Consider the following 20,141-nt stretch of genomic DNA (forward strand, 5'->3'; position numbering starts at 1 on the left):
GCTCTCCAGGCTGGATTTGCTCAGGCTCTGAGGAAGCGCTGTGGACGTACACAGGTAAATGGATACAGGCTGATTTCACAAGCTCTCTGGAACACAGTCCCTGTGGCAGGGGCAGAGTCCAAGGAATATGAAGCAGAACTCATTCCCACCATCCAAAGGCTCCTTGTTCCAGCAGCTCTCTCTGGGGGTGCCAAGAGTTTGGTGTTTGGGAAGGTTTTTCTGAGACTGGCCAAAACGGACAAGCGCTTGCCTGGCACTGACCAGTAAATCCTCTGTACAGCTCCACCCTGGGCTCCAGAGGTGTGGGAATAAAGCAATCACTGTCCCAGGGCTCTGTCTAGGAATCACCTATGGCTTCTGCTTGAAAGAGCAAAATAATGGACATCAGCAATTCCTGGACCTGACTCAGGGGAATATTTCCTCCTTTCTATCCCTGTTTTCCTGTTCTTTCATTCCTGCTTTCTTCCACCTTTCTTTTCCTTCTAAATTTGCTACTTTTTGGTGTAGAGCTCCGTTTTAATTTGTTGTTGTTGTTGAGTGAAGGAAGGAAGAACAGACACTGAGATTCTGCCGGTGGCTCCCTCTTACACAGGGAGCAGTCAGCTCCTCCAAACTTGCATCTGCCTGCACTTCAACCCTGCTCTCAGGAATGCCTCGGGAGGAGGGAAACTCCCACTGGAAGAGGCTGCCGAACTACCAAAGGGATGGCAAAGCCCAGGTTTGTCCCAGGCAGGTAAGGGCGAACAGGAGGGAGATGCTGGCGCAGAAGGACCCGGCAAATCCCACTAGAGGGCTCACACGCTGCTCCGCGGGGAGCTCATCCCTGCAGACACCGAAGTCCCTTCGGCTCGGTCTGACACAGTCCCCGGAGCACAAACACCTCGGGGAGTCCCGAACCTTGGCGTTATTTTCATGTTCTGAAGCAAGAGAAACATCAGATCACAGAATGTCAGAGGGGTTTGGACTGGAAGGGCGCTTCAAGGCCATCCAGTTCCACCCCTGCCATGGGCAGGGACACATCCCATTGTCCCAGGGTGCTCCAAGCCCTGTCCAAAACCTGGCTTTGGACACTTCCAGGGATGGAGCAGCCACAGCTGCTCTGAGATGTCTGTGCAGAACGGCCCCAAAACACTTCCAAAGCACTGACTTCATTATTTCGGCTGGACAAAATCCATGCCACAGCTGGGATTGCCCAGGGAAGTTTGCCCACATCCATCAGTACAGGAGAATTTACTTTCACATTTGAAGATCAGACACATTTTGTAACATTTTTTAAAAATTGCTCACTGAGTTTAGCTGCAAATGGAGAAGATCAGTAAATACTGTCGAGATCTGGAATTCCTGTTGCTTGGTTCATTTGGAATTTACGTAAAATATAAGGAAAACTCTATTATTAACATTGGTTGTAAATTGGGTTAAACTTTACCCAGCACCCCTCTAAACAATCCTCCTCCTTTATTCAGTAAAATTCCAAATGTGAAAGATTTTTCTTGTTTATTTTGTTTTGGTTTTTAAATATAATTTTAAATGGGTGTTGCTCTGAGCAAGGTGTTGTCTGTGAGGGCATAACCTGCCTCAGGGTCTGATTACAGTAGAGGAGTTCATGAAATTTCTACACCTGAATCTTGCAGTAATACAGAATTCCCATCTTCTCCCCTAAAACATTGATCCCCCCCTGCAGACAGTTAGGATGCACTTATCTGGAAAGTTCTTTCCAGTTTGATTCTAAAGCAGGGGATCCTGACATGGGGTAGAAAGCTGGGTGGGCTTTCCCTGTTGTTTAGCACTTAGAGACGTCCTTCAAAGACCCTTCTCCCACCCTGCTGAGGACCACAGCAGCTCATCACACCCTCAGCCCTGCCTCTGCTCTCTGAGAGGAGGAGACAAGCTGGGCACTGTCCCTGCTGTGTCCGTGCCAGAGCACACCAACCCCCTGCAGCCCCCGGCAGCGCTCCCAGCCCGGGTGGCAGCACAGCACAGGCTGATCCTGCCGCAGAGGCAGCCGCAGCACGGGGACAGGGTACCTGGGGAACAAGAGAGGCAGGGACAGAGGCGGGGGGGCGCTGGCTGTTGCTCAGCCTGCAGCTGCAGTGAAGTGGGATTGGGATTGGCATTGGGGCTGGCATCGGCACTCACACGTGTGTGGGGTTGGCCGGGCAGCTGATGGGCAGGGCGCTGAGTGATTGGAGTGGCCCAGTCCATCCCCGTGAGCTGGGGTGGACATGCAGGGAAGGGAGGAGGGATGGAGGACGCAGGGGAATGTTTTCCTGTCCTGGGTGCCCTGGAGCTCCCATGCTAAAGAGTTATCCATTGGCAGGGTGGGAGCTCTGGCAGGCCATGGCCCTGACATTCACAACAGGCTTTTCTTCTCTCCTGACAGGGGGTTACCCCTCTTTAGGGACACTGAGCACGCATTTTGTGTCCAAGAACCTCAGAGCCTTGAGCAAGTCTGTAAAGAAGGATTTCCTGCTTGCCCAGAACCAACACACTCCAAAGGCCTTTTCCATGGCTCCCAGGGCTCCAACAGCTGCTCATGACTCAGTTTGTCCAGGCAGAGCTATTTCCCCTTTTTCTGAGCAGAGGAGGAAATGGGCACACAGGAATCACCACGGAAGGACAGCCTGGGACATTTCATTGCAGAGCACATGGCACACTCAGACAATTGGGGTGTACAAGCACAGACACACTCAGAATGATACACAACCTGTGCTTACAGGACCTGCAGAGCACAGCCACATGTGGTTTATGAGCTCAGAGGATGGGGAAGGCTCTTTTTGCCTGCCAGATTTCCCTGGGACAGAGGAGTGGAAAAGGAGGAACCCCTGTGTGTGTGGGTCTGGCATTGTGGGTGTGAACAACGGCAGCAATCACAGAATCCCAGGATGGTTTGGGTCAGGAGGGACCTTAAAACTCATCCCATCCTATGCCACCCTCTGCCATGGGCAGGGACACCTCCATTGCCCCAGGTTGGTCTAAGCCCATCCTTGATTTGGGCAGCCTGGCGATGCTGCAAAGACCTTCCTCCTTTTCCTAAGAAAACCATCCTTGGTAGCCACAGGTAACCCCCAGGATTATCAAAACCCCAGTTACTTTTAAGGTCCATTCTTCTCTCTATGGTATGGTTTTTTTCAGGAAATAATTCATTTTCCCATGTTTTCACCCCAGTTCAGAGACTGGGAGCATGGTGCAAATACCCACGAGGTTTTCATGAAGTCAAGAAATGCTACTGCGGTACAATCAGGGTCAGATTGAGTTCAGCCTGCAAATGGACCCCAGGAGAGAGCAACTACCACAAAGGCCTTTATCTGAGGGCGAAATCAGCATCTACTGTACACTCACAAGCGAAAACAGCACACTGCTGTTTGATGTCTTTAACAGCATCATTGGTTTGTAGAGGGCTGAAAGTGCAAGGCTGCTTTCTGTTTCCAACTCTGCTCTGCTGTGTTCTCAGAAACCAGGAAAATGGCTAAACTCACCCTAAAGTAGGAAAAACCTTGAGAGTTTCACTTGGGAAACGCTACAAATGTTAGAGGTGTTTGTGACTTTGAAATTCAAATCACATTTAAAATTAATGTAGACTCTAAAAGCTTTTGCTAGAAACCAAAAGTGTATCTCTATTATACCTATACTTAAAATTGAAAAAATATTGAAATTTTTACACTTAAAATTATGTTCAAGAAGGTGAAATTTGTTTCCAGGCTGTGGACTTGTAGTAGTGTTTCTAAAAGGGGCTACCTGAGCTGCTATAACAAAGTGTTTTCAAGCCATTCAATTTCCCATTGACCAGGGAAATGTTCACCTCTATGTACAACTGACAGGAGCCGAGCTGTCCTTTGGCTCAGTCACACTGTGGGGTTCACACCCCTTCTCCAATTCCTCCTGAATTCTCTGTGTCACCTCTATCCACTCAGAAGGAGTGGGCACAGGCTTTTGGTTTTGTTCCACCTCGCAGACTCCTATAAAGGACCTAAGTCTCCTCTTTCTCCCTTCTCCATCAAAAAAATTTGAAGGACTACCAGGGCATAAAGAAACATTTCCAGAGGTTTGCTTATGCCCTGGTAGAGCACAAATAAAAAGTGCTGTCCAGTGAAGCCCTTGCAGCCCAGCAGTGCAACTTTCAGTGCTTCAGTGTCAGAATCTCCAATTATTGCTGCCTGTCCCCCTCCGTGAGCTCCTGGAACCATGGCACGTCCATGGGGTGCTGAGCTCAGAGGTGAAATGTGGGATTTACAGCAGCGTTTGCAGCGTGAGCTCTGCCCTGGCAGTCTCAGGCCCAGTCTGTGGAGTGTTCATGGAGATGGGGAGGGACACATCCTGCAGAACTGCATGAGCAGGATGCTCAGGGTGCTAAAAATGAGTCACAAAAGAAGGAATTGCAGGAGAGTGGGACATGGTCCTGCACAGAGAGGTTTGTTAATACGCAGGACAGGAGCACAAATGGACAGAGTGTGCTTTGCCTTCCTTTGGACTTGGGGTTTGGATTCAGGAGTTGGGTTCAATGATCCCTGCGAGTCCTTCCTGACATGGATATTCTGTGATTCCATGACCAAGACTCTGTAAGTGTGGAAAGGGCTCTTTCCTTACCTGGATCCGTTCATGTGGTCATACTCCCGTTTGACATTGACCCTCACGGGCTGGTTGATCCACTCCTGCTGGGGGGGCAGGGGGTTGATCTTGTGGGGCTGCCCGAAGTCGGGGCTGCCGGAGGCCGTCATGTCCTTGGGGAGCTGAGCGGCCGCGCCGTACGTGGGGTCGAACAGGGACTGGTCGTCGCTCACCACCGACAGAGCCTCCTGGGGAGAGACACAAGCAGCCCTCAGAGCCGTGACTAAAGCAGGAACTGCCCTCCAGTTCTCCCTGCGAGCTGGGGAGCACCTGCAGGGCCCCACAGCTGCCCCGTGCTGGCGGCCACCACCACCTGCCAGGGGAACCAGAGCCCCGGGCTCCTGGAACCCCCATGCAAACCAGGGCTCGCTCTGCTCCGCTTTGCTGCCCGCTGGCTTTGGGTGGGAGCAGCGTTGAGGTTCACTGGAGCTCTGCAAAGAGTGGAGGAGCTGCTGGGGCTGTCACTTCCCGAGGGCTGTGTCACCTCCCGAGGGCTGTGTCACCCCAATGCTCGCCGTGAGCAGCTTCAGCCCAGGTCCCAGTGAGTGAGTGACCTGCCCACCTGCTGCTCCAAACCCAACTGGTGTGTGGTGGCAATACCCCTGGAGCGGCACGTGAAGGTCTCTGCATCTCCTTTCAGAGGGTTTGTGTGCTCTTTGTGTTTTGAGGTTGCTGCCGAAGGAGAAGCAGCCAGAGCGGGTCACAGTTATGGGTGTTTGTGGTGGGGGAAAAAATGCATTGCTTTACACTTTTTGTTTATTTTGTGGGAAGTGAAGGGCTGGCGCATTACCCAATTGTGCATTTCTAGAAATGCTTAAAAACAGGAAACTGTTAGCCCCCCTCTTTTTTTTTTTTTTTTTTTTTTTTTTTTTTTTTTTTTTTTTTTTTAATTTTCCCTTCCCTTGCTGAAACTCCAAATATTGACAAAAAGTTCTGACTATCAATTTCCTTGGGTGGATGTGCTCGGGTTTTCTAAGAGAGGAATGTCAGGCTCCTGATGGCTTTGGCACAGCCCTGCCTGACTCAAAGTGCATCTGGCAAGGGCTGCCTGTTCTGGAGGGGGCTCAGTTAACCACACACAACACAGCTGCCTTTATGAGTGGCGGGGCAGAAACCGAAGGAGGAACCTCCCGCACTGAAAGCAGCCCCCACTTTAATCCGAGCTGATGGGGCAGGCTCCAAAACAAAGCTACAGACTCGCCTACTGTGGGCACTTAGCGCTCAAAAGCCACCCAGCAGTGGTGTGTGGGCTGCAGAGGGTCACTGGACACACAGCTGAAACCTGGTGTGCACTAACCCTCCGTGCTCAACATCCACAGGGCACAGCCTGAACAGGGAGCTTCTAAAAATAACAGATTATTGCTCTCTGCCCTCCCCCCCAGTAGTTGTTTTGGAGGTTTGTTTTTTAAATTCTTCCATAACCAGGGAGGGAAAGAGAAATTCTGAAAGCTTAGAGAAGTGCAGCTCCTGGGATGACACAAGAATCTAAGCACGAATCAAATACCACCGGGCTCATGATATCATCACAAAAAACGTCGATAATTCATAGTCTGCTGGGTAAACACGAAAATCCCCCCCAGCCTGAAGTTAACCCACTTAGAGAGAGTCAGGCCTACAAAAATCAGCACTTTTCCATCTCTGATCTCAGATCATGTAACAAACCCTAACAAGCTGAGATGGTCTAGAATTGGAGTGGGCCTGGCTAAGCTTGGATTCAAAAGGGCCCTCAAACATCTGCATAATTCCAGCTGAAGTTCTAACATTTGCTGCAATTTGTGGTCAGCCTCTCACACTGGTTACAGCCACTAAACAGCAAAAAGGAGGGTTTTACCCCACACTGCCCAGTGGTGGTTGGTGGAAGGAACTCATGCTGTATTCAGCTTTTCCTGCAGCTTTTCCTTGGTGCATTCACAGCCTATCAAAAATTCCAGCTTTAGGGTAAGGGAGGGAGTGGAAGACGTCCCTGGGAAGGGTTGGTGTGAGTTGTGTCAGAAACCCCTCAAAGGGCTGGCATCATCTCCAAGCTGCAAACTTTCCCTGTGCAGGAAGGTGCAAGAACAAGAGATGGTTTCAGTCATAAAAGGGAACAATCCCATCAGAGATCAGGATTTGCTGCTCCTCTGATTCACTGAGGTCAGGACTCACCCAGGCAGGGGGTCCCAAATGACACATTTTCTGCAGGCTTTTATTTTTTTGAGTACAAAAAGTGTCAGGTTCCCTACCTGAGGTGGTGGGTGAACCCCATGCTGGGCTGCTGGACTGGCTTAGGGCCCTCTAGACCCAGGCTCAGCTGGGGAGAGACAAGGGAAATGTGAGTACCACTGCAAATTCAGCAGATAAAGATTCTGCATGGTTGGGTTTGGAGATTTCTGGTCTAAAAACATACCCTAAAAACACACAGAAAATTGGGTTTTTTTAGGGAAACAATACCTGGGAAAATAACTAGAACGACAGTTATCCCACAAAATCAGTGTGAGATTTTTACTGGCAATTCAGCAGGACTTATGCAGGGGCTGGGGGAGAGTTTTCTTCTGAATTCAAGCTTACTCAGGCACTCTTAATTCCAAGCTGCATTTTCTGCCTAAAGCCATTTTTCTTCTGAAGAAAGGTTCTGGTGGTAAGGAAATTGGAAAGCTGGGATCTCCCTGGCTGTCCCAAAAACCCTGGACCGAGATCAATGGCTGGGGCTGCATCAAGTACAACTTCACCTACACAAGCAAGTACACACTGGCCTGTGACACGGAGTATGTGGCAAGAGAACCTCCTCAGATAAAGATCTTCCTTGAAAGATGAAGTGGCTGCTCAGACCGTGTCTGCATGCAACTGGTGTTAACTGGGACAGCAATAACCTCACTGGGGGGCTGGGGCTGAGCTCTGCCTTGTGCTGCATGAATAGTTTCAGCCCTGAAAACAGGAGAAGAAATCCAAAAGCTCCGGCTGCTCTTGGCAGCTCCTGGGCCAGGGCTGTTTTGAGCTAAAGCCGAGCTGGTGGCAGCACAAAGGCTCAGCCCCGGGGGAGCTGAGCAACCCCGCAGATGAGCAGAGATAGGGCTGGTGACAGCTGCTCAGCTCCAGGGGCACAGCACCAGCAGCGCTGGTGACATGCAAGGGAAGCTGGGTGGCACTGAGCCAGCCCTCTGCCACCGGCTCAGCCCGGTGCCCACAGCCATGGCTCACAGACAAAACAAGCAGCAGGCAGCCTCTGCTGGTTGTGGAGCCCCTGCGTAAGGCCAGGGCTGCCTGGGACTCAGGCTAGGTGTCCTGGAAGGGCCAGGGCTCGGCTCCAGGCTGTGTGTGCAACCTTCCCTGTGCTCGCTGCGGGGCTCAGCTCCCCAGCAAAGCTGGCCAGGCCCGCCGTCAAGGGCCCAGCCTGCTCAGGAAGGGTTCGGCTGAGGAGGAGAGCGGCAGCTCCATGAAATACCGAGCCTCTCTCCCGTGGAATGGAGAGCTGCTCAGTGTTTGGAGACTGGGAAAACACCCCGAGGTGTCGCAGGTGCCAGCACAGCCTGCCCAGACAGGGCACAGCCCGCCAGGTCCCCCCCGCCGCTGCCTCAGCCTGTGGCCCTGGGCCGGCCAGCCCCTGGCTGAGACAGGGGCTGTGTGTGCTGCTCTGGCATATATGTTACGTTATAGTGCCTCTGGGAATAGGCTGGCCTCAGTTTTTCCAGGTTTTAATCGCATTCCTGGCATAAATGCGGCCGTGGCAGCTCGCAGCACGTCCAGCTCCCTGGGCAGCCCAGCCCCAGCCTCTCCAGCGCAGCCCACCAGTGAGTGCCACAAACGAGGCTCCCAAGGAGCTGGCACGCACCCCTGCATCCCTCAGGCAGGAATCTGTGGCATGGCTCTTATTTATACAGCAGTTTCCAGCCGTAGAGAGTAAATTAGCAGGTTGGCCTTTATTTGGATGAGCCGTGCTGACCCAGGTCCCAGGTGGGAATGGGACATGGCAGGAGGCAGAGTTTGGCTTTGGCTCTGAGGGCAGGGACAGCCAGTCTGAGATGCTGGGAGGGCTGACAAGCCGCCAGGGCTTCGACCAAGCTTTCCTGATCTCCTTGCAAAGGGAGATGACACACAGACTTTAGCAGAGTTTTCACTTAGTCAGTGAATTGAACAGGACATTTGAGAAAGGAGGAGGGCCGGAGGAACGAGGGCTGGTGAGGTGAGCAGTCAGTGCTGTCACCCCAGGCGTCCCCAGCAGCTGAGGTTATTCCATGTGTGCGCAATGAGATTTCACTGAACATCAACTTCTAGCTCTCTACATTCACTTTTCTGGCCATAACCACATTTAAGAGGCATTGCTAAAGATCAAAGCTTCATCCTCCTCCACAAAGGCTGACTTAGAAGAGCAGACGGTGCTGAGCACCTGAACCATTGTGCCATGGAGACATGACTCCACTGCTAGAGGGGTGGCTGTTTTCTTTCCTTTCCCCTCCCCAAAATTTCACCGCTCTGGGTCCTGTGAGAAAAGCACTCCTGAAGTATTTTTGTAAAGAGAATGTTGCCAACACAGACCTGAAGAGCCCAGACATAATGACGTAAAACACCAAAATCTGAGGTCAGCAGCCTCACACACGGCCCAGGGTTTGCACCGAGGAGCAACCCTGGTGTAGAGACGACTTTGCCATTGCAGTGTTACAAGTCAGCGTTTCTGCTGCCAGCATCTCATACGAGCACAGAGATAACATCAGACTTACAAGAAAGTGAGTCAAATAAGAAATTCAAAAAGAAGCAGGGACTGTGCTGATCTTGGGGCAGCACATTTGGATGGATTGTGCACCGGATTGGAAGATAGAGTGTTCTCATCCGTGCCCTTGATCTTTGGCAGCACATTTAGGGGGCACTCCCCTCTCCGTGCCGTGTTCCTCCTCTGTTGCCCTGTACTGTGCACGCTGTGGGGCACCGAGCCCTGGCCAGTGCTGCCTCTGGACACGGACAGGGATCCTTTGGACACACTCTCAGATGTCCCCTCTTCCCTTGCTCCTAATCAAACCAAGAATTCCCTCTGCAGCTTTTCCAGATCACTTTTGCTGAGGTTTGCTCCTGCTATTCCACCTTCCTTACAGGATGTGACTGGGGCAGGGACTCCTCAGGACTTCCCCTCAAAAACCATAATCATGAACATTTGGTAGCCAACAACCACAAACCAATCTTGTGCCCTTCACAATCCATTGAAGTCCTAAGCATTGAAGCTTAGGAGCTTTTCCTGGCTGCAGCTGGAGATCCATCATTCCCCCCAGTGAATCCAGCAGGATGAGAGCTGTCACTTCCAAGGTGCATTGTTCTTCTCCCTTGTACACATGCTCCTTGCAGCATTTCCCCGCTGAGCTGGTGGTGCTGGGACATCCCAACTGCTGGAAGCCCTGCCCAGAGCTGTCCCTGCCCCAGGAGGGATGGCCAGGAGAGATGCAGGCCACTGTCACAGAATCATGGAAAGGTTTGGGTTGGAAGGGACCTTAAAGCTCAGCCCATTCCACCTCCTGCCAAGGACAGGGACGCCTTCCCCTGTCCCAGACTGCTCCAAGCCCCTTTCCCTGCTGCAGCAGCACTCGGGGTTAAGAAGGCAGCAAACCTTTACCACTGTGTCTGAGTCTCTGCAGATGTGAGGAACTCTCTGGGTATGAAGGAGGGGTTTCACTTAATTAGTTTAAGGCATCCCACACTGCAGGTGGAGACTGCACTGGAGACTTGCTCAGAGCCGCAGAGCAGGACAGTGACCTGGACAAAGAGCCATCCCCCTGGCCCAGGCTGCCTTTCCTTCCCTTTCCACCCAGGCTACTCCATCCAAGGGTAGCTTGGCAGCCTTGGAATACATCATAATTCCTTCACAATTCAAATGAATGGGAAACCACAACATGGTAACTCAAGTTAAGGGGAAACAAAGCAGGGGTAAGAGCAGCAGAAACAGCACTAACACTGAAAAACCCCAAAACCACACTGAAATGAGCTCAAAATTGGGGCAAAATGATTGGGCAAAACTCCCCATAAGGAAAAATACATATATATCTTTATCTTTTAGGGGTTAATTTTATGTTCACTATTCCCATGAAATTTCATAACAAGTGGGTAAAAGAAGGTTGCTAAAATCAACGCTCTGTTATTTTCATCTCAAGATCCCCAAAAGCAGACTCCAAAAGGATAAAAAATATAAATCATTCTACTGTACTTCACTTCTCAGAAAATCACTTCACTTCAGGCACGCTTTCGTAGGATCTGGACCAATGACCATTTTTTCCTCAGTCTAGACTTCACATTAAGGGTTTCAGGGCCTGCTTTGGTTTGTTTCAACTGGGAATAACCAGGTGACAGTTTCTCCTTCCCAGCAAGTTAAGCATAATGATAAGGAGGCTTAAGCCAGGCCTGGAACTCTGGGAAATCCCCACGAAAATCCTCTCTGAGGTCTCAGCATAGGCCCAGGAATGGAGGTAGAATTTAAAAAGAACCTGCCCAAGTTACCTCTGTGGCCCCTTGACCTCTGGAAAGTAAATGTGGTGAAAGCCGAGACTGAAAGGACCATCCTATCCCCATCATACACATCCCAAAATCCTGGAGCATGCTGCAGCTCTTCCTTTGGAACACGAGCAGCAGCAGCTGTGCCTGGAGCAGGGAACAGCCCTGTCAGTCCCCAGCTGGCTCATCCCAGCCCTGGGCTGTGCACAGGAATTCCCCAAGCGCTCCTGCCTTCCCCAGTGCTTCCCACCCTGCTGGGACTGACACTGGGATGAGGTGTGTGTCCGCTGGGACAAACCACAGCTTCTGGCTGCCGTTCCCAGACAATTCCCTGGCTTCTGTTCCCTGCCTGGTTCTGCCAGCCGGGACCCATGAGAGGATTCAGGATGAGGGGAGAGTGTGAAACCTGTCCCGAGTGCTGGAAGCTTTACCTTTGGCATGGCTTGGGCCAGGTTTCTTATCTTGGCAGGCAATTTCACTGAATCATTGGAAAGCTGGTGGCTGATAAAAGCCAGAAAATGGCTCTGACTGGGATGGACAGTCCTGAGCTGGAGATTTTCCCAGGAGCCTCAAGTCACAGGGAGCACAGGAGGATTCACCTCTATGGATTAACCATCCTGACTCTGCTTGGGCTGAGGACTGTATGACCTCACAAGACCTTTTCCAAGCCGTGTCACGTTCCCAGAAAATCAATCAGCCTTTGCCAGGTATTCACACTGCCCTCAGTCACTTTCCTGTGCTTGTATCTCCACTCTTCTGTGCCCACATCTTTTCTCCACCAAAGCTGTACCCCCTTTTCACTGAGACTGATACTGCTGGGTGATTGCTTCCCAGGGCAGAGCACGCAAATCCACCCAGCTCTAGCTCACCTTCTTTTTAATTTCATTTCCTTTTTCCCCTCACACTTTTTAAATAATTGCCTTGCTCTGAGCAGATGTGTTTGTAAACAGAGACACATGGGCCTAACTGCGAACATGCACCCTTCAGTAAATATTATTGTAGCATTTTTATGGTCTTCTCTGCTGAAGAAACAAGGAGGGAAACTGCAAGATGGTTTCAGAGTCTGGCTTGCTGACAAACCCCAAGAATCCTGGAGCACAAATGCAGAAATGCTGTGCTGACCTCAGCTCTGTCCTGGAGCACCCAGTGCCTGGCCCCTCGCCTTGATGTGCTGCCAGAGGCTCTTCCCAGTAGCAAATATTCCATCAGGACCTTGCGGACTGACCCAGCAGTGTCAGGAAGGCTGAGCTCACTCCGAGCTGCATCTGCCACTGCAGTGGTGTCACCTTGTCCCTCAAAGCAGAGCCTTTGGGGGGTATTTTCACTCCTGTCAGAAACCGAGACTGTAACAATCCTGCTGGCTTTGTTTCCAACATGCAGAGATAAATTGAAGCTTTTCAATAGAAGTGATTTGCCCTAGAAAGGAAAATAACAAACGGGGAAACCCAAAAATACTGGGGGATTGCCGTGAGAGAAGGTTTATCCCTTCTCTGGGCTTACTCTTCAGGCTGCCTTGGAAAAGGACAGAAAGCACAGTCTTAAAGCACGAAGGAATAGGTGCGAAACCTTATCTTCTCTCTTTGGGTCCCTACTGCCAAAGCACTGGAAACTGTAAAAAGAGCCTTCTCCCAGGAATTCAAGAGGTGGGGGGCAGCAGCTTCGGAGGACAAATATTTCAGGTAGTGACTCAGGGCTCCAGCAGTGCCCATTCATTATTTTTATTTCACTTTGATACCATTGTCCCCGTTACATTCACAAGCCCGCCGCCGTATCCTGTTTTGTTCCCTGACACCATTCCCTGCACAATCGCAGGAAGCCCATCAGGAAGCGGCCATCGGGGGCTGCTTTGTTTCCATCCGTAGAGAACAAAACAAGCTCCTTCAGCCCAAGATGACTTATCCCAAACTGAGGAAAAACAACAGCATGAAAGGATCCCAGCAACATCTCCAGGAGCGAGCAAAGCCTGTGCTGCTCCCCGGGAGCCTGGAGCACCTCAACACCTCTTGAGGGAATGCTCAGCCACAGGAAGGCTCAGCTAAAAGGAAATATGAGGGATAATCCATCACTGACATCTGCAGCGTATAGTGAAGGTCTGGACGCTCTGTGGGGGGGGGAAACACAAGTGCAACACAGTCCTGCAGCTGCATCCTAAACCAGATGTGGCTTGGGTTTTCCAGAGTGAGGGCTTAAGTCTGTTTGTGCCCTGAGCCAGGTTTGGGTTAAATTTGAGCTCAGGGTCTGGAGGGTGCCCAGGATGTGCAGAGCACAAACTCGGGGTTTGAGGCCAGAGCTGGGTTTGGGTTAAATCTGACCTCAGGGTCTGGGTGTCCAAGACACGCAGAGCACAAACTCGGGGTTTGAGCCCAGAGCAGATTACTTGGGCTGGGTCAGGACCTGCATCACACGGAGCCCAGAGATAAGAGGGGAGGGGGGAGGTGGTCCAGGATTCACAGGAACCAGTTTGTCCCCCAAGTAGCACATGAATGCTCCTGATCCAGCACCAGGAGCCCGATCTCTGCCTCTTCCGCCAGACAAATGGCCCTGACTGGGATGGACAAGTCCTGAGGGAGACATTCCCAAACAGCCTGAAGTCACACAAATCACACTCCCATTTACAGGCGCTGGGAGCCACAGGGCCTGAAATCCCTCTCCAGTATCAGGTTTAAATCTCATGATTGCCACGGTTTGCATTTCCCTGCCCCTGGGCACACTCAGGTGCCCTTGTGCAGCGCTGCAGCCTCTGCTGGCTCCTGACCCACACCCCAGCTGCTCTCCTGAGCCTGGCAGTGGAGCTCAGGGCTGCCACCCTGCTGGGATAGCATGGATCCGTGTTTTCCTTGTGCACCGAGCCCAGCCCCTGTGGCTCCAGTGACGGGATTTTTTCTGCCTACGCCTAGAGCAAAAGCAGAGATTTTGTGAGCAAGCCTGCCCGTGGCATTCCAAGGAAAACAGCTCGGCAGGATTGCACTGAGATATTTTCTTTGTCAATCTCGATCGAGATATTTGAACAGGAAAACCCAGTTTTCACCAGTGGAAATTCCCAGGGGCTTTTGATTTCTTTACAAAGGGGCACTGATATTTTAAATTTGGTGCAAGAGGAAGGTCTTGGAAGGATTCAGGGATTGCCATCACTCCAACCTCTTGGACAAAAAGGCTGAATCCCATCCTGGCACCAGGGCTGGAACCCAAAGTTAGCAGTGCCATACAAAAAGGAGTTGACAAGGTGCTGTTCTTCCTCTTGATATCAAACACAGCAGAGCAAAGACCACCCCACCAACAGTTCCAGGGAGCTTCAGCAGCGAAAGAGTCTCTGCTGCATAAATGTAGTGAAGCTCTTGCTAAGGACAAACATTCCCACTAAATAAACACATCCAAGGCCTTCTCTGGTGTTACACCTACAAGAACCAGGCTTGAATCAGCAAGAATCAACGAGAACTAGGCAGTGAATTCTGGCTTCTGGCTCACCCGGCAGCAGATGTGAGAGTAAAAATGAAAAAGAAAAAAAGGGCCTCAGTTTCCCCGTATGTGTGATGGTGCCCCTCAAAGCGCTCAGATTTTGTGAAGTCATCCTCTGGCCTTGGAGAAGGAGGCCACAGAACAGTCAAGTGTTATCCCAGGGGTAGGATTGATAGACAAAGCAAAACTGACTTTCCTCTGAGACTGAGCAAAAACCCTCACCAAAACCTCTTATCAGTGACCATGAACAGAAAGGCTGTTGGTTTTATCAGTGTGGTACTGAGGAGGGCTTTGAGCCTGGCTCAGATAAATGAGGTCCCTTGCCACCTCGAGAAGTCCCACAATCGTAGAATGGTCCAAGTGTGTGCCCAGGGATAGTTTTCCATGCCTGGGAGATCCAATGTCTGGTGCAGCAGGGTTCATGGATGAGCCCCTGGCAGGGATTTTGGATGTTCTGCTGCAGGGAGGGGAGGCTAGAGCTGCAGCAGAGGCTCCTGCTGAGTTTGGGAGGGGTTGGGAGCCAGGAGGTAAATCCCAACCCAGAGCCCACTCAGTGCTGTGGCTTTGGCCAGGTCACTCAGCTCTGCATCCTTCTGGAATGGAGCTGAGGCTAAAAATGTGTGCCCAAGGGCCAGTCTGGGGCTGATTCTGCAAACTTCTGCCACCCCCAGGACCTCTGCTCTGACCTCTATGGGATTCATGTTATCCCTCAGCAGATCCCCACCTGTACAATCCATGCGATGGGTTTGCTCTGGTTTACTTTATAAATGAAAATCATCAGCTCTGAGTTGATAACTGAAGTAGGGAGCTGTCAAGTTCTGTCACAGCAATGATCCCAAAAGACAAAGCCACCATCCCAGGGGTACCCTGCAGACACAGATGAGGCTGTTCCAGTAATTTTGCGGCATGGGAACCAGCACAAAGCACCCAAACAGAGCTCCAAGTCATTGTGTCAGTGTAACTAAACCAAGACTAAACCTCAGGCCACCCCTGAAGATCTCTCTCCTGTAGAGCAGATCTGCCTTCGCCCCCTGCACTTTGGGGTGTTTTCTAACAAGCTGCAGCACGTTTTCCTTTAGCTGGAGAGTTTCTTACACTCAGATCGTGCTCAGTAACACAAATAAGAAGCAGAACCCTCGGCACATCTCCATGTTCTCAGCAGAGCTGATAACACTGCTCTTATCTCCAGCAGGGCAAGTCCCCTGAGCTGTGTTGAAAAGCCTTTTATCAGATGCAGTGTAAGGAGAATTCTCTCTGAGATGTAGCTCTGCAGCTTTGGCAGCAAAGTGGGGCTTCTGACTGAACCTCCTCTGGTTTTGTTTAGCGTTGGGGTGAGGGAGCAGGACAAGGTCCTGTTTGTGGGGCTGGCAAGACGGGGCTGCTCCTTGGTCTTCCCAAAACAACTCCCCACTCCCTGAGCCAGAGGAAAGCCCTGTCAGAAATGGCTTAACGATCTTCTAATATTTCCCTGCAATTAAAGGGCACATCTGTCTTGCAGACCCTGTCCTCCTTTGCTAAAGCACAGACATGAACTAAACAGTCTGTCGTGTCGGGCCCGGGGTAACAAAGGGGCCCATTCATAACACAGCTCTTGGCCGCTTTGTGAGAAGTGAAAGAGAGTTTGCATTTGGAGAATAACCTGTGCTGGAGTGAGCAAGAGACTTCTACTCTCATAAATCAATCAGCTTTCCCTGCTAATAACCCGGCCTGCCTCCCAGTCCTGCCTGCAGCGAGCAGCAGCCACCCTGCAGAGACCCAGCTCTGCCTGCAGGGCTCAAGGGAGAACCTGCTGGCTGTTTAAACTCTGGAAAGGATTAAAAAAATTGGTATCAACTTGGGTTTTTCAAGGCATGGAGGAGAAGGGGCTTCCCAGCCCGAGGAATTTAGGGGTCACCTCAGTGGCCTGAGCGGTGTCAGTCACTGGGTTGGCATTTCACACTGTCCCTGTGGCTGGGTAGCAGCCAGGGATGGTCCTGCTCTTGTCTTGGCAGGAGAACGGGAGCACTGCATAGCAACCCAAACCAACCCAACCCAACCCAACCCAACCCAACCCAACCCAACTCAACTCAAACCAACTCAACCCAACCCAAACCAACCCAACCCAACCCAACTCAACTCAAACCAACTCAACCCAACCCAAACCAACTCAACCCAAACCAACCCAACCCAAACCAACTCAACCCAAACCAACCCAACCCAAACCAACTCAACCCAATTCAAACCAACTCAACCCAACCCAACCCAACCCAACCCAAACCAACCACCCCACAAAGACTCATTCCTGATTTAAGTGAAACCAAGGGCTTAAAACCAATGACAGTAAGTTGAGGCACACCTTGGCATACTCCTAAGCCAAGCCTACGTTTTGCCCTGACTGAGAGTGTTAGATAGTCCCTACAGGTTTATCCAGATGCATTGTTTAACATTAATTTGTAAATGCTTTGGGAATGGGCTCTTAAGGGTTTTTTTTTCTCTTTTCTGAGCCTGGCACCTTGGTCACAGGCTGTATTTCTGTCTCTTAGTGCTCTCCCCATACAAACAAATAGAGTTCACACCTCAGCATACCTCATTTCCTCAGCTTTCATGCAAGCAGGAAATGGCCAGGAAGCGCCCACAAGATGGTCCTGTGGTTTCAGTACTACAGTGACATTTGGGAAATAGGGGCTCATTTACCATCTCGGCAGCAAAGTTGTTTGTTCAGCTCTAGCCAAAGTTTTCTGTGTAAAATGAGGGGGGGAAAGGGTGTCAAGGCCATGGAGTAAGAAAAGGAAAACCTGGAATGTGGTGGGAGATCCTTGTCTTATCCTGAGAAAATTCTGGAGGCTGGGGGAAAATTTTCAATTCCAATGTTGGTCAAAATAATTATCCAGAGAATTCCACCTTAAATTAACCAAAGTTTTTTGGGATGTTCTGCGTGTTTCATTGCAGTTTTAACCTTTTCAGTTTCTTTAAAATACTGCAATTGGTTTCCAGCTAAAGTGAAGTTTCAAAGGAAAACTTGAAAAACGTAAGAAGGCACCAAGTAGGGCAGCCTGTCCGAATCAGCCTTTCCAGGGAACAGGAGGACTCGGATCCATTTGCATCTTTCTGAGGAAAAGACACCATGTAGGAAAAGGCCAGACTGTATCCCACAGGTATCTCCTGTACGTGTCCCTGGTACAAACACTGTGAATTCTGGCACAGCCTTTGGGGACAGGGCCCAGTTAAGGCTCCCCGTGCCAGCACAGCCAGTGGAGCTTTGCCTTTGCCTTTTGGGGTGATGTGTGATCCAACCTCTCCTGCAACTCTTCGTGTATCTGCTTTGTGTGAATGCAGGAATGATTACAGCTCACACAGGATCTGTCCTGGAAAACTTGGATCCAAGCAGTTGTAGTCTGTAGACTTTTAGTTGTATTTTTAATAAGTATTATTAAAGTAATAGTAAGTATTATATAAACACCTAAAGAAGCAATTGGATGCTTAGAAATAATTTAAGAAAATCTATTTTGTTTTCAACCATCAAATGGTTGATGCCATTTGACTGCACAGATATCTCAATATCAATAACATTTGGCATTTTGATATCGTGGTGGCACAAACGACATCAGATTCTTATCTTGGCGGGACAATGGAGGTATCAGAGACACCAGAGGAAAACTGGATCCTCCTGGGATATCTGACAGAGACTCTTGAAAACCTGAGTTTTCTGGGGGTCTGATTTTCCTCCCAGCCCTCAGCACTCAGAGAGCTCAGTGGGGCCCCTTTGAAGGCACAGGTTCTCCCTGGTTGGGAAGGTCCCACAGGAACATCCAGGGAAGAAGCAGGAGTGCCTCATGGCAGGTCTGACAGTCACTTTCCTCATCAGCATCCTCTAGGAGTGAGATTTCAGCAATTCAGCAGTGCCTCCCTGCGAGCTGCCCTGCCTCTTCCTGGGGGTCTGAGGTGATGGTGATGATGGAATTTCTCTTCCATGGGAACAACAGAAAGATCTCAAACATCGCTTCAGATGGAATTTTTTGGGGTTGTCAGTAAAACAACAACAACAACAACAACAATTTCTCACACAGAACAAAGCTTTGAAAGGACCCGAGGCCTGTTTGGGGACTTGCTGACAAAACACCTGATGGAGCTACTACAAAATAGGGGGAAGAGGGAAAATGGGTAAAGCACTTCAAAATTAGAATCACCAAGTCACAGAGGGGATTTAGCTGGAAGGTCCTTGAAGCCCATCCAGTCCCACCCTTTTCCATGGACATGGACATCTTCCACTATCCCAGGATGCTCCAAGCACTGTCCAACCTGGCCTTGGACACTGCCAGGGACGTGGGGAGGAACAGGTTGGAAACAGGAGGCAGCTCCCAGGAGAAGCTGTTGGGACAAGAGCCTCTTTGATCACATTTTAATTATGCAGATAAATGTAGGTTTGGGGGGGGCAGAGACCGTGGAGATCGTGGACAGATAATTTTACGTATCTTACACTGATGTAACTGAAGGTGTTTTACTCTCCCCTCCTCCTTCTCCATGTCACTTCAGATAGAGCATTTTTGGGAAACCCAGGGTACCTCAGGGTTAACTAGGGAAACAATTTTTTCAGTGTCATCAAGGAAAAATGGTGGTGGGGGCTGTTAAATATGTCAAAATATTGCCCACCTCTCTCTCACACGCTCAAGGTCGCCTTTAGGGGCAGATTTCACGGCGCTTTTCGCATCTCTGAACAACCTCTCTGTAACACACAGTCACAGGAGGCCCAAAGGCTTCACTCACCGGGGGTCACAGAGCACAACTGCAGCAAAATCGGGCTGAGAGCGCAAGAATTTGGGTTGTCAGGGCACTGCCGCAGGTGCTGAGCTACAGTGGGATGTGTAAACAAGGGGTTTTCTTCAGGGACCTCTTTGACGGGGGAAATCTGAATCAGGTAAGCAAATACATTTTATCCTGCATTTAAATCTTCTCAAATCCTACTCTCTGCCTTCACTCAGCTCCTATAAAATAGCGTGGAGGTAAAGTCTCCATCAGCCAGAGCAGGGACAGAACATTCTGTCTCTGTTTCATTCATTAGGCCTTTTCTCCCCAGCCCTGCCTGCAATTTCCATTTCCTTCCGTGCCTCTCACACCAAACCGCTCCGCTGCACACACCCACTCTGCCTCACTGGTTTGCAGTCACAGGGAAATTGGTTTACAATCATCTTTTAAAAGAATATTCTGCTTCCGAGCATTCCTCTCTGACTTTGTGGATGGGAACAAAGGGATCAGTTGGGCCCTGGTTCCTTCCCCAGTGGGGCAGTTTCAGTCTGTCCTTGATCTCCTGAAAAATTCCCTTCCCATTTGCTCATATAAACTGAAGGAACAATTAATAATTTCTGTAGTTTCATAAAGATAGGCTTAACTCTCAATTAGAACCAACCACAAAGACAAATCCCAGCTTAATAAGTCTGGACAATGTAAATCTGGCTTTGTTTTTCATTTTGGGGAGGAACTTTGAAAGGCTCAAAGAGCACAGTATCTTCTTTGGATGTGCCCAAGTTATCTTTAATGTATGACCCTAAGTTTTTAGCTCTATTTGAGCAGAAAGCTTAAGCCAAGTATTTATAACCCAGGCTTTCAGTTCATTCTGTTTAGCTATTAAAAAAAAAAAAAAAAAAAAAAAAAAAAAA

At 50.1% G+C, this 20,141-nt stretch overlaps 1 protein-coding gene across 5 annotated transcripts in view; it reads right to left on the reverse strand.

The window, feature by feature from the left end:
- Nucleotides 1–20,141, reverse strand: part of FLI1 (Fli-1 proto-oncogene, ETS transcription factor) — a 90,686-nt gene that overhangs the window by 36,047 nt on the left and 34,498 nt on the right. For all 5 annotated transcript variants that reach the window (XM_040085137.2, XM_040085139.2, XM_040085136.2 and 2 more), the window contains one exon: nt 4,585–4,793. In XM_040085137.2, coding sequence (XP_039941071.1) covers nt 4,585–4,793 — 209 coding nt within the window. The remainder of the gene's footprint in view (nt 1–4,584; nt 4,794–20,141) is intronic.

The sequence above is a fragment of the Hirundo rustica genome, chromosome 23 (genome assembly GCF_015227805.2).
Source record: "Hirundo rustica isolate bHirRus1 chromosome 23, bHirRus1.pri.v3, whole genome shotgun sequence".
NCBI lineage: Eukaryota > Metazoa > Chordata > Aves > Passeriformes > Hirundinidae > Hirundo > Hirundo rustica.